Genomic DNA, 13970 nt, shown 5'->3' on the forward strand with positions numbered 1-13970 from the left:
CAGAAATCAAATTTGACCACATAATCAAATCTGTTTAAAATATCGAACAGCTCAGCATGAATTAAGTCAAGTATGTGATGGTGTAGGGTTGCACTTTAAACAGTGTTAAACTGGAGGCTTCAATTTTACAGTATTGTGAGGTATGGTACCTGAAAAATGATAGCTTCAACTTTAAAAAGAAAAAAAATCAGATCTAAGACTTGGCTGACTGACAACATTCATGGTTAATAAAATATTCTGCGACTTAGATCTTTTTTGGAGATTTAGTTTAGTTTTGAATATTATGGGTTACAGTTCATGATATGTAAATATTCAATATCTCAAGATGTTAACAATCATAAATGCAATACAGAAATGTCCAACTTCTAAAAAGTATGATTATTTATGCATTCACTTGGGGCTCCTTTAGCAAGAATACCTGCCTCAACGTGGCTTTGAAAGAAGCCGATCAGCCCGTAGCACAGCTGTGGTGCCACTAAAGACCAGGTTCCTTTGATAGAAGCCTTCATCTTATCTGATTAGATAGCATCCTTTAGCGTGTTTGTATTGTTGGGTCTTCCTCTTGAGAGAAAGAGAATCTAAGGGGTTCAGGTCAGGTGAGTTTGCGGGCCAATCAAGCACAGTAATATTGTGGTCAGCAATCCAGTTAATGGTAGTTTTGGCACTGTGGACAGGTGCTAATTTCTACTTAAAAAAGAAATTAGAATATCCATAAATCTTTTCAGCAGACGGAACATAAAGCGCTATAAAATCTCCTGGTAGACTGCTGTGTTGACTTTGGACTTGAGAAAACACAAAAATATGAAAAGAGGTCTTTGGACCACTGAGCAGTGGGCCAGTTTTTTTTCTTCTTATCCCAGGTAAGATGTTAATGACATGTCTCTGGTTCAACTATTTGTGAATTTGCTTTGATGCAGCACTCTGCAAACAGCCAACGATGACCTTGTGTGGCTTATCCTCCTTGTGACATTTGGTTGCATGGTCTGAACTAGACTGTGAGAAGAGTAATTTACTCAAACTTAAAGTAAAACATCATTATATTTTGAGATACTGGCTATATAGATAATGTAAGTTGTAGTCATTGAAATTAATACAAAAAAGCTTGAAATATTATACATTTATATGAGAAATAATCAACTGTAGGTGGAAAGTTTATTGAAATTAACTATTGGTATAAATTTCCTTTTTATTTAATCGCTAAAATTATTAAGTTATTGAATAATCAATTCAAACTAAATGAGATTTTGAATTAAGGCTAAATACTTTAAGATGAAATGAGTTTTACCATATCATCTAATATCATATTTAATGCCAAAATAAATCATTATTACAGAAACAACTTCCTTCGTGTAAATAAATGAAATACAGGGTTTACCAAAAGACTTCTAGTGAGCATAGGGGAAATTAACATAATTAAGCAATTACTTACATAACACCAGGTGTGTTAGCAAAAGTTTGTTATTGTATGTTGAAAAGACAAGTCTTTGTGTGTGTTTACAAGAAACAACAATCATATAGATTTTTTGTTTCTTTGTTTTGGACATTTAATAAAGTTGGATGTGGTCACAATTCATGTTCTGCAACACATAACTGTGCAAAATAAACTGAAAAGTACAAATAAAAAAACACCCTCTTTGGAATTTCTTCGGAGTAATCTCTTTATCCTGTAAATCATGTTCAGCTACATATCTGACAGCTTTTTTATTTGTGTGGAATTCGGGCAAACGTTAATCCTTTCATTTAGGGTTAAATTAGTAATTAGGTGATGTCACCTATAATTAATTAGGTGATGCAACCTTGTTTCCATCCCCTGTTAGAAAAGAAAAAAAAAATCCCATCTCATCCTATTGCCTGATTCCGTGATTCTGCTCCTCCGGTTTTTCCGCCTTTCCCCGCCTCTCCCGCATCTCACACGCCCTTTTGTAAAAAAGCCTGGCAGGCGCGGGTCATTGTAGTCGTCGCGCGCATCTCCCAGCACTCCCTTCGTTTTCTCTCTTCCTCTCTGATTTTTTTTTCTCTCCACGCCCTCAGGCGTTTAGCTCACAGCCGCGCTGAACGCGTAGAGAGAGGACTGCAGGTCCCGTTCGCGTGCTCACCGACGACTCTCTTTTGTTCCAAGCAAGCGTGAAAAACAGAGGCGTTTTTCCCCCTCACTCCTCCACTTCCATCGCACGCGCCCACCGACATGTCAGGCGAAGACGCGCCCGCTCAGCAGCAGAACGCCGAGGAGCAGAAGCCCCAGCAGCAACAGGATGGCGAGTCCAAAAGCGAGTCGCCCAAAACCGAGACCAAACCGGAGGCGACGCCCGCTGAACCTGTCGCTGACGCCGCCGCAGCTGCTGCCGCTTCAGGCGAGGCAGCGGAGGCTGCCGCTGCTCCCGCGGACAAACCCGCCGCCGAGGAGGACACCTTCAGCTTCCGCGCGCTCGTGCTCACGGGCTACGGCGGCTATGACAAAGTCAAGCTGCAGGTGAAGAAAGGAAAGCCGGCGCTCAAGAGCGGAGAGGTGATGGTCCGCGTCAAGGCGTGCGGCCTCAACTTTGCCGACCTCATGGCACGCCAGGGGCTCTACGACCGTCTCCCGTCTCCGCCCGTCACACCGGGAATGGAGTGCTCGGGAATCGTCGAGGCCGTTGGTGAAGAGGTGACGGACAGAAAAGTAAGAGTTCTCCTGTCATCTTAACACTGTTTCGAATTAATACGTTAAACATCCCTAATTGAACACTACACTTTCCAAATTGTAGCCTATACTTAAGGAGTAGTCCACCTCTCGTAGCCATGGTAACGCATGTCGGCGTGGGCTGACACCATTTACAAGGCCAGTTGGTTTTAAGACGCAGCCGGTGTGTCGTAGGTATTTATGAGACAATAGCGTGTCCTGAGCTTTCGATCTAGAAAGATTAGACACCGCCTAACCAAGTGTAAGACAAAGGTTGCGGTTGCAGATGTAACTGTAGAATGACACAACGCCATTACTGTTACTTTCAACTAACAGACCCAACCCTGCTCTGGTTATATATGAATGATAAATTAATGTTATAATAAAACGTCTTATTGCATTTTAAATGCCATATGCTTATTTCTAGGATGGCCACCCTATGTGACCACACCCCAGTGTCCTCTCGTCTGCATCACCTGGCACACAATATTCTTCCTTAGAGCCACATTCGCTGTAATTCTGTCGCATTGAAGTCGCTACCAGGTTTCGGTTAAGGCTGACGGTTAATGACAGTTTGAGACGGTTAGTGACTCGGAGAGCGTCGAGACTGAGCCGCCGCCCCTGCCTCGCGCCCACACCCGTCACAGCCGTCGCGCGCGTGATTGACAAGTGCCTGTGCAGGCGCGCAGCATCCTGGGAGGATGTCTGCTCCAAAGACGGCTTTGTCTGACAGTAACAAGTGATTTAAATATTCGTTTCCTGCGGAAAACAAACAAACAAACAAACAAACAAACGATGCAGGGAAATCGACAAGCCGGTCCCCTGCCACAGTGGCGCGTGGGGAATTGTCACCGGTTCCGGGGTTATGGGGTGGGTTAAGTGCTGGTACATTCTGGTTCGATCCGAATATCTTTCATTAAGACTTTCAGTGCACTCTATAGTGTAAAATAACTTTTGCTTCATATTGGCGCACATTGTGTACTTGCTCTTTGTCACCCCCTCCACCCTAAAGTGGCAGAAAAGGGCGAGGCGCGCGTGTAGAGGAGGAGAAAGCGGGGATAATGTGCACACATCCGCACGCGCGTTCCCCTTTGTCATCTGCCTCGCGCGCCAGGAGCCAAGTGTCGCTCTCGGACGTCATCAGTCCTTTTTTTCCCCTCTTTATTTCTTTTAGAAATTTATTTTCCTTCTTTGCATGAACGACACTTTTTTTTTTTTTCTTAAAAAAAAAAACTGCCCATCTTTTTTTTTTTTTCTTCTTTCAAGCAACTACGCCCAGCTACACCAAACACGGGGTTTGCAAAATGTAGAATTACAACATGTCCCTTCATAAATACGATAATGTATTTTAAATGCATCTTTAGACACTGTTTAATTAAAAAGTAATATTTTAAAGACCCCATGGTTGTCATTTAATTCCGAGATGTTCAGTCAGTGCACTCCATAAGAACAAATCGATGAGTCATGCGTGATGCGCGTTGCGCCGGGTTGCCAGATTGGATCAGCTGTTTAAAGCAAGCTGAGGGTTAAAAAAAAATATCACTGTATTTATTAAATTTAAAATTTGGGTAATTCAGTTCTTTACTGACCCATATCCTTATTGGGGCTGTTTTTCAGCACAAATAATTTTTTGAAGTAAATTTGCACTGATGCCTTCAATTGTTTGAATGACGTTATAGGTCTGTATGTATATAATCGTACGATTGGGTGTGTCATGGCACTAAAACACAGCTGATATCTAAGTGTATTTAATATGCTAACAGTGACATGCAACTTGGCACATAATTAATGATTAGTTTCCTAATTATCATCTTTTAACATTTAAATTGAAAAACCTAGCAATCTACAAAACAAAATTGCTAATTAACCACAGTCACAATTTGACATTTAGATTATGCATACATCAGAGTACACAGTTCTAAGCTGATACTAATTATATAGAGCAGGGCTCTTCGATCATTTCCACAAAGGGCAGGTGTGGCCCCAGGCTTTCGTTCTATTCAAATGGGGGACGAGTCACACTTGATTCCACTTGTTGTCTCAGTGCATCTTGGTCTCCAATCAGCTATCAAGTATGCCTCATATTTGGGTAAAACCATGGCCTGCAGCCACACCAACCCCTTTGCAGATAAGATCGAAGATCACCGATGGTGTGTCATGCAAACTGTAGATGACACAAGCAGAAATCCATCCAATCTGGCAACTGGGTTGGTAACCATGGTGACAACTCATTGCCTGACGGCTCTTGAAACGTCTGTTAGATCAGGAAACATGAACACAGTGAATAGAAAGGTGGGGACACCTGTGACATCGTGTGAAACGTTATGTAGACTATTAATAAGTTGATTTCGAAAGGCGAAGAGTTTTGTGTGTGTGTATGGGTGTGTGAGCGAGAGGGGTGGGGGAGAAGATGCAGTCTCACCCACTCAAGCAGATGGATATCACTGTCTGGTTTTCTTTGACCATCACTGTCGATCTTCAGTCTTTTTCATTGCTGAAATCGGATTAAAAGCCCATCTTAATCCATTCCTGCCAATCACACACCCAGCCAGGTTTATTGCTCAGGGACAAACAAGTCACGCATATCCTCCCCCTGCTCATAAATACACTACACGGATGCTTGTGCACACACACATCTCACACTCTGCTGGTGTTGAATCAGTGCTGAACACGTGCACTTTGAAATTTGCTGATGCTAATCATATCCTAAAATTGCAGTTTTATGAGAGGAAGAGAAACGCATGCATATTCTTGAGATTAATCTTATCTCATCACATGACTTAAAGAATGACTAAGTCCTGAACCTTTCTTCAACTGGTTTGTATAAATAACGTATGAAGCACACACATTTATCTGAACCCTGCTGCAAGGATCAGTCACATCTGTTCTCAATTATATTTTCCTAGCTTGCACTGTCAGGATGGAATTTCCTCCTGTTTTCAGTCTCTTTCTGTCTGTCTTTCTCTCCCTTGTTCTACTTCTGTCACTCTACCTCCTGCTGTTTTCTATAGACACTTCTTTGCTCATTAAAACTATAAAGGTGTGGACAGCCACAGCACTACAGTATTTGTCAAAAATAATCTGGTTGGATAAAGATTAATGTAAATGTTTTATTTTATATTTAAAGTGCATTGCATTTTAAATTGATTGCAGTAAATCTATTGATGCAGTCTACCTATTAATTCGTGATGGGATCTATCTTCTTAAATAGATCATTAACCTATTAAAAGACTATTCCTCACATAATTTTAATATTAACATTGGCACATTTCATGAGAATTTGCAAATGCCCACTTGTAGGATCTAAGTGTGTTAGCTTTGGTAGCAAATGCATTTTTATCGATATGGTTGTAATATTGGTACTGAATTTAGGCTCTGTATGAGAGCTGCAGTTAAATCTTTAATGTGGTATTGGAATTTGCGATTCTATTGCAGAAGGTTGCAATATGCAAATATGCCCTCAAATAAATCAATAAATGTGTCCCTGGAGTGTGTTCCTGACCAGCCTGGCTTGCTCTGCATGAATGTTTCAGCAGGTTATGTTCTTATAATCCAATAATCAAATCACAGTTGGTTTCTTTTAAAGAAGAGATTCCATGCAGGACACCTGAGGAACCACTGCATGAGCGAGGTATAAAAGCTAGTAACCATATATTTGTTTTACTTCCTGTCGGACTGTTCTGTGTGATCTTACAGGATTAACTGCAGCTAAGTAACTTGAAGTACTTGTGACTTCTAAAGAAAAGCTGCACGGTTGTGCAACTGCAATGTCACAACAGTTCAGTTTTCACACTAGTGTAAGCCTCTTGGTAACATGTTAACACCAAAATCCAACAACTATACAGCTGAAATATCACAGTAGTGGAGATGGGCAACAATACATTCTTAAACCTAACACACTAACAAATTACAGTGCCTCCTGTACTGCCATAAAACCCATTTAGAGAGTTGAGTATCTCCTTGATACTTCCCCATTTGAAATATCCCTAAGATAAGGTTTAACATGTACCTGGGGGAGGGGTTTCCTTATGAGGTCAATTTGGGGCGAAATGGGGGGTGATATCTTATTGGTTTCTTTAATCCCCGGTCAATATACAAATGTAAAAAAAGAAGAAATTGCAGGTGTTTGTTGTACATGCACACTGAAGGCACATCTTAAGGTCTAAAAATGTCAATTTTGTATAATAGGTACCCTTTAACTGACTAATTATAAAATAGAACCCCATAAAAAGGTCTTGTAGTAGAGCAGATTAGGAGTGGCTGTTGGAATGGGGAGAAAGGGTGCAGTGTTTTGAGTCCAGAACATTAGTGCAATCTTTAGCGTTCATTATTAAATAAAAAAAAAAAGTGTATTCTTAAATGCATTTCAGCTTACTTTACAGACCCTCAAAGAAAAATGCAGTACTCCTAAACAAAATGTTTGGCAGGTCTGAAACAGTCTTAAATATTTAGTTTTCGTACTTCATCCATATACCTCTGCTTTCGTCAAGCCATCCAAAAATGTGCCACGACTGAGTGATTCCTAGGTTTCTTCTTAGAAAGCTAAGAAATATTCAAGGAAATCTAGAATGATATTTTTCATAAGGGTAATCGTGAATGACTGACTGAAAATGTTGGTTTAAATAATAGTCTTAATGTTTAAAACTTTCCCTATAAGACCAATAAAGAACAAGCAACCCCTAATGTAGCAGTATTGTAGATTTTTTTTTTATACTTGAGTAATCAGTCGTAGTCACTACTAAATACAATATTATAAATAAATACAATAATTAAAAAATACATAATTTTGCAAGATTTTATTATTCATGACGCTGTCAGAAAGTAACATTACAGAATGTTTAATTTTGATAGTTTTTATGTATACTGAGAACAGTCTTAATTCATATTGTATATTAAGATATTTTGTTGTATGAATATGATGTGATGTTCTCATAGTAGTATTTGTAGATCTGTGTGCTGTTCGGCTGAAGCTGTGTAGACAGCGTTGTGCGTGTACAATGCGAAGATCATTTCAACACAGCATATGCCTTTAGAGCTGAAGGTGTGTGTGACTGAGTGATGAAGGTGGTTCAGTCAAGGCGCCCACGACTATTGACCGGTGCTGGCCCATTAGATGGAGAAGAGAAGAAAAGAGGTGGAGGTAAGAAAGGGGGAGCGGGTGGGTGAAGGGCTTAGGGACGTGTAGAGAAACTAAGAGATGAAGAGAGGGCGAATAAGGGGAATGCTGAGGAGAGAAGAATTGGGACAGAGTGTGCTGGGAACCGAGTGGAATGACAAGGATTGAAAGAGGAATCGCTTTTTAATTGGGCCCATTAGACTGCTGCAGTCATGTCTCCTTTGGGTTTATTAGGCAGTGCATGAGTGTGCATATGCTTTTGTGCACCCTTTAATATCTAGACCGTTTTATAATGGTTGGGGTGAGTATGCATTCAGGAGTGTTCGTTAATGTCTCAGGTGACCACACACCTTCCTGAGTGTCACTTGGGTGTATGTGAGAGTGATGGGGAAAACAGGAGCACTCTGTCTTGTGTGTTTGTCCAAGTGCATGCAAGTGTGTATATATGCATAAGCCTTTACTTTGTGTGTGTGTGTGCACTTTATTGCTTGTCATTTTGTCTCTTGGTTACTGAAGCTGAACAACTTGGCTGCTTCCCTGATGAGAGCAACTCATCCTGTTAGAGCAGGGGAGAGGGGGACTGAGACTGAAGTCGGTATTAAAGTGGAACGAAAGAAAATAAGTCAGGAATCGGTTTTGTTCACATTTATATACTTAACATGTTGCGTATTGATGCAGCCGCCTTAACTGATTGTCCAAAATGGGGTCGCCATTTTTAGCCCTTCCTGCCGACCAGAAAATGTGTTCAGGTTGTAGTATCTTGCTTGTTGAAAATCGTAACTGATCTTTCTACTCATCGTCGCTCTCAATATTTGCCACACATTGGCTATTAAACGAAACATTCAGAACCTTTAACATAAGTAATCTTGCCCATGTTGTTAACCAAAAACAAACAAAAAAAAACAAAGTATTAACTTTCCCCACTGTGTGTGTATTGTCTGTCCCCTTAAAAATGTACTACGACGTGCCTAGACGCATGACTGCGGCCAGTCTAGTCTGGCAGTACAGAAGCAACGTGGAGAGAACCCTTTATATATGAAAAAAATATCCCAGCTTTAATAGATGATTATGATGTTTATAGTATAAACCTTATCAGTGTATGTCCAATGATGTCCAACAATGACAATAAAAAACAAAAATATAGTTGCAAGCAATGATGAGTGGGTCCAAGCACCCTGCATCATCACCACACTATCTGTGTTTTTTATTTATTTATTTTTATTGTTTTTATGACCACCAAAAAGCCGTCATCGCTTCCACTGCACAACTTGCTCACTATTTACTTGGTATATCCTTGTATAATGTTAAAAATTGTTTGATCTCAATCATTTAAGCTTCAGATGTACAGTATGTGTGACATGTGTGTTGGTGTGTGTGAGACTGTAGGTGTGTCAGTTTGTGTGTGCTGAGTGAATGTTTGTGCGCATTTGTGTGTTGAGTGTGTTAACATTTGTGATGTGTTATGTGTCGTGTTTGTGTCTGAGTGTTGTGTGTGATTTGAGTGTGTTTGTGTGTGTGTTTGACGAGTGAATGTTTGTGCACATTTGTGAGTATTGTGAGTCTGTGTTAACATTTGTGATGTGTGTGTGTGTGTGTTTGACATGTGACTTGTTAGGGTGTGTGTGATGTACAAGTGTGTTTGTGTGTAAGAAAGATGTGAGTGTTAACATTTGGGTTGTGTGAGAATAGGGGAGTTTTATGTTAAGACATCCAAAACACAGAGGATGCTGGGGGAGAACAAGCATCATACTATGCCATATGATGTTACTTAAAATGTCATTCAGTTTAATGTCACACAGTTATTAACTACTTTTCAGTGTAAGTTTAAGGCATTGTCATGGCTGACTCATTTAAGATATTAAAAATCCCCCTGCAATTTTGCATCCTCAATGTCTATAGATGACAGGCCGGGTTTGGTGGTGATCGTATAAATTTCCTGGGAGGAGTATTTCAAAATATAGCGTTTCGCTAACAACCCAAAATAACTGACTTCCTGTTGAGTTGAGCCCATGACATGCAATGCGAAAGTTGTTTAGCTCAATGAGCTCTAAATGTCTACCAGGTTTTGCATGCATACTGTACGTTCAAATGTGTATGAATTATGCAGCAAAATCTTGTTGTTTTTTCCAAGAGTTTTTGAGCATGTTGAGGCACTCGAAAAGCTCCGAATGGTGGGGGGAAAATCCTTAGGAAAACAAAAGGGCCCTTTGCACACTAGTGCTTGGGCCCTAAATAATGTATCATTAGTCATAATCAAAGTAAAATTAAATCATTGATATTGATTTGAGCTTTTTATGCAAGTTGTTACAAGTATAAAAAATGTATTGGAAAAGGTTGCACTAATATAACCCTTTAATTTGACATGCACCATGAAGCATGTCCATGAAGCTGCTGGATTCTTGTTCAGCATGATCTGAAAGTGTAGTGTTGTGTGCTTGGCATATTTTATAGTCGGAGTCCATTGGATTTGAGGGGCTTTATATTTGGCGCTGATCACCTTTTTAACATTGGGTTGGACCCTCCTACTACAGTCATTATCGTAGTTCAAAAGTGCAGTGTAGATGTGTTGGCGTGCACGCACAAAGTGCTTCCTGTGTCTCCTTATTCCAGAGGAAGTCATGGAAGTTTGCGCGAGGAGGTTTCCTGTAGTTGTGTGCATGTCTTTGTTTGTCTGTAATATATTTCTTCACTGCTGTCAGACGGTCTTTCCCTGCAGCCAGTTGAAATCTAAGATGAAGTTGGCTACAAGTTGGCTATTTTGTTGTTTTTCTTTTTAATGTTTATATTAATCTATTTATATTTAGAAATTGTATTGCATATCATACCGTGTATGTGACTAATTAGAATTTATTCAAATGTATATTTTTAGGTTTTCAGTGTACAATGTCGGTGTAATGGTGTCTAACATAAGGGTGTATAGTGGTAACTGAGGAACTGTTAAATAACTTCTTGAGGCAGAAATTGAATCGACACTTATCGACACTTGACGCATAGTCCCAAAGTCAGGCAACCAAAAATTCTGTATGTTTTGTTGCAAAGAAGCTTCATTTTTTAAATTATTATTATTATTAGACTGTGCCAGATGTGCAAGCCAAGATCAACAGTAGCGAGGGGAAAAAATAAAACTGAGATGGCAAGAGGAAGAAACCTTTTGAGGAACTAGATTCAACAGGGAACCTATCCTCATTTTGATGATATCAGATAGCAGGGATTGTTTTGCACTTTTAGGAGGCTGGAAGTTCAATACAACAGGAAAGTTGTTCAAGTTAATATGAAGTCTAGTCTCATTGTTGAAGGCTTAAATACAGATCTAGGAGCTAAAAGGATTATTTGGTGGAAATTTTACTCACCCATAACCTTATTTTGACAATGTCTCCCTCTAACTGCCTTCAGCTCATCAGGATTTCACACATACTTGCTAATGTGGTTTATGCATTTTGACTCGGTTACATTGTGTATTCTGCATCATTGAAATGACTTTTGCCTCTTTTTTTTTTTTTGGAAATTTTCTCATTAAAACCATCTTCCAACATTTTAATCCAAAATTATAATGGAAAGATGGGATCTAGATTTAGTTCTGGTGAACATGGATACCGTTTTATTAACTTCAGAAAATGAAGCTTAAGATAAAACTCAGTGTTTGCAAGTTCAAATCTAAAGACTGCCATTTAACCAGTGATGGAGGCTTAAAGAAAAACAGTAACCCTGGTTTTCTTTAAAAAAAACATTTTCCCTGTGGGTTTCCTCCCTGAAATGATGATGATAAAAAAAAAAAAAAAAAAAATGTATGCCTTCGGCAGAACGAATTGTCTGTCGATTTCATTCCTGGATAAAACGGCATCACATGTGTGGTCACGTTCTTTAAAATAAACCCTGAATGGTGTATCAGACTTTTATAACGTTACTTTAAAAAAAAGCGTCACGTTCAAGCTTCAGCGTACTTCGTGATACAAAGTATTACATCAGAGTTGATTTGGGCCAGATGCCATCACGAATCTGTTTGATTTAGTTTCAACCCAAATTTGAGCATGTTGCAGGAAGTGAAGATCAGTGAATGGCAGGCTTTTGTGAGTTTGTTTCGAGCCTTGCCCCTTTCTCCGCATATGCGACACGGCTTACATGTGGCATGAAATTAAATCACAGGAGATAAAACAAATGTAATTCTCCTCTGAATCAGACTAGACTGTTGGGTGACTTTGTAAATGTTGGTGTGGGTTTGTTTGTTTATTTTGATAAATGAATGACAAAATTTGGAAAGGGAACAAGGTTTTAAAGTTTCTATGCAGAACCACGTAACATGTTCTCTTTCAGAAGAAGTAAAACCACCTTTGAAAGTGCACCCCCCCCCCCCCCTCGTATTATTATTATAATAATAATAATAATAATAATAATAGTAAAGCATGTGATTCACTATGCCACCATTGGGGAATGTTTAGCACAGGAGCAGACATTGTAAATAAGAATCTTGCATCAGTGTTTTATTAATTGCTTTGAGAATTGCTGAAGCACATTTAGGCAACACAGGGTTTCCATTACAGATAATAAAAATTGCTTTTAAAGACTAAAACAAGAGTATATTTTGGTTTTCTAGGGACTTGGCCGAACAGGGAACTGGAAAGTTGAGGTTCCAGGTAATGTGTTGCAGGTTAAGAAACAGCTGGAATGAGTCATGAATGTCAGTGGCTTTATCATTATTACAACATGCAACAACGCTGCTTAAGATTAACCTACATGAAGGAATCTTATTTTCTTCTTTTCCTAGTCCATAGTTGAGTTAACCAGCTTGTACTGGCTCGAGTTATGCGATGCTGTTACTTCCTTAAGGACCTTTTAAAAACTAAAACTGATGGTAGACTCCTGTAACTGTTAAATAAACTTGTCCTTAGGGAAAACCTTCCCAGGTCAAAAAGTATAAATATTTTACATGTACATCAGATGACGCACGTGCACAGTGGGAGATTTCGACCAAAAATTATGTTGGAAATATTGGTGCAAAAAATTTTAATTAAGAAATTGAAAATAAATTCTCATAATGCATAAAAGTAGTCTGATCTAAGAATGCTCCTTTAATTGTTCTCCACAGCAATAACAGACTGATAAATACTATATTATGAACTGGGCAAGTTTTTTGCTGAGTTGGACTGCAGAGCACCCAGAGTGGTCATTAGAGAGAAATAAATGCATGTAGAAGGCGAGGTTAATGTACTCAGCACTTTAAATGCTGTAATGTTGGTTAATTTGCCTGTTTTAGTGTGCCTGTAAGAATGACTATAATTTATTTGCCATTTTTTTCCCCTCCAATGTCAGGCATTCACTAAGGGTTATTTCAGCTATACTGTATGGAGACGCATTGTCAACCCTTGTTAGTCAAGGAATCAGTCAGAGCACCATAACACTGATAATACATGCACATATTCATTCATTTCCATATACACTATATATTATGTATGTGTAATATATGTATATTAATAATATGCAGTTCTTGTAAACCAAGTTGCGATACGTAAATTAATCGACACCCCACCACCCCCACCCACGTGCGCTTAACTGCAGCTGTTAGTGCTGTAATCAAAATATTTACAATATTCTTCATGTTTAATTGGAAAGCTGCCGGTTCATGCTAGCAATGTGGCATATTTCAACAATACAGCACAAGTTGTAAACACTGGGTTTGTTTGGGTGCAGAAGAGAAGTAGGGGTGGGGTTGTGTGACGAGGTGTGAGAGAGCAAACGCTGCTATTGGGTCGTGTAACGCAATAGCAAGCTATATCGATATAAAAACTGTCTTCTCACCCAGTATCATCTTATTTCAAATGTATTCATATACAGTACCCTAAATAGTCTGTATAGTGCCCAGCCTTAACATTTTAAAATGTTTAATAGTCAAATAGAAGCAATGGTAAATTATGGTAAGCACTTTTATCAAAGCCCTTTCTTTGCCTTACAGTCAGAACTATTGTCCGAGCTGCTGGTGTAGAAAAACGAATCGGCACCTTTATGAATTCAGCAGCACTGTGGTATATAACCTGTTTTAATTTATGGTACAGTCTCTGAGAGGTTATGAAATAAAGCAAGCTAGTCCTTTTAAATTTTTATTAATTCTTTGTTTGTGTGGAAATAAATGGTTTATGGAAATGGCATGTTTTTTAATGGGATGTTTGTAATTAATTTTTTTGTATTACAATTAGTATAATT

General features: G+C 39.1%; 1 protein-coding gene across 1 annotated transcript in view; it reads left to right on the forward strand.

Moving 5' to 3' along the window:
* Nucleotides 1–1953: 1953 nt before the first annotated feature.
* vat1 (vesicle amine transport 1) overlaps nucleotides 1954–13970 on the forward strand; it is a 33774-nt gene continuing 21757 nt past the window's right edge. The window contains exon 1 of the mRNA XM_053514675.1: nucleotides 1954–2659. Within this exon, the coding sequence (XP_053370650.1) occupies nucleotides 2186–2659 (474 nt within the window). The 5' untranslated portion in view covers nucleotides 1954–2185. The remainder of the gene's footprint in view (nucleotides 2660–13970) is intronic.

This window comes from Clarias gariepinus, chromosome 16 (assembly GCF_024256425.1).
Source record: "Clarias gariepinus isolate MV-2021 ecotype Netherlands chromosome 16, CGAR_prim_01v2, whole genome shotgun sequence".
Lineage (NCBI taxonomy): Eukaryota > Metazoa > Chordata > Actinopteri > Siluriformes > Clariidae > Clarias > Clarias gariepinus.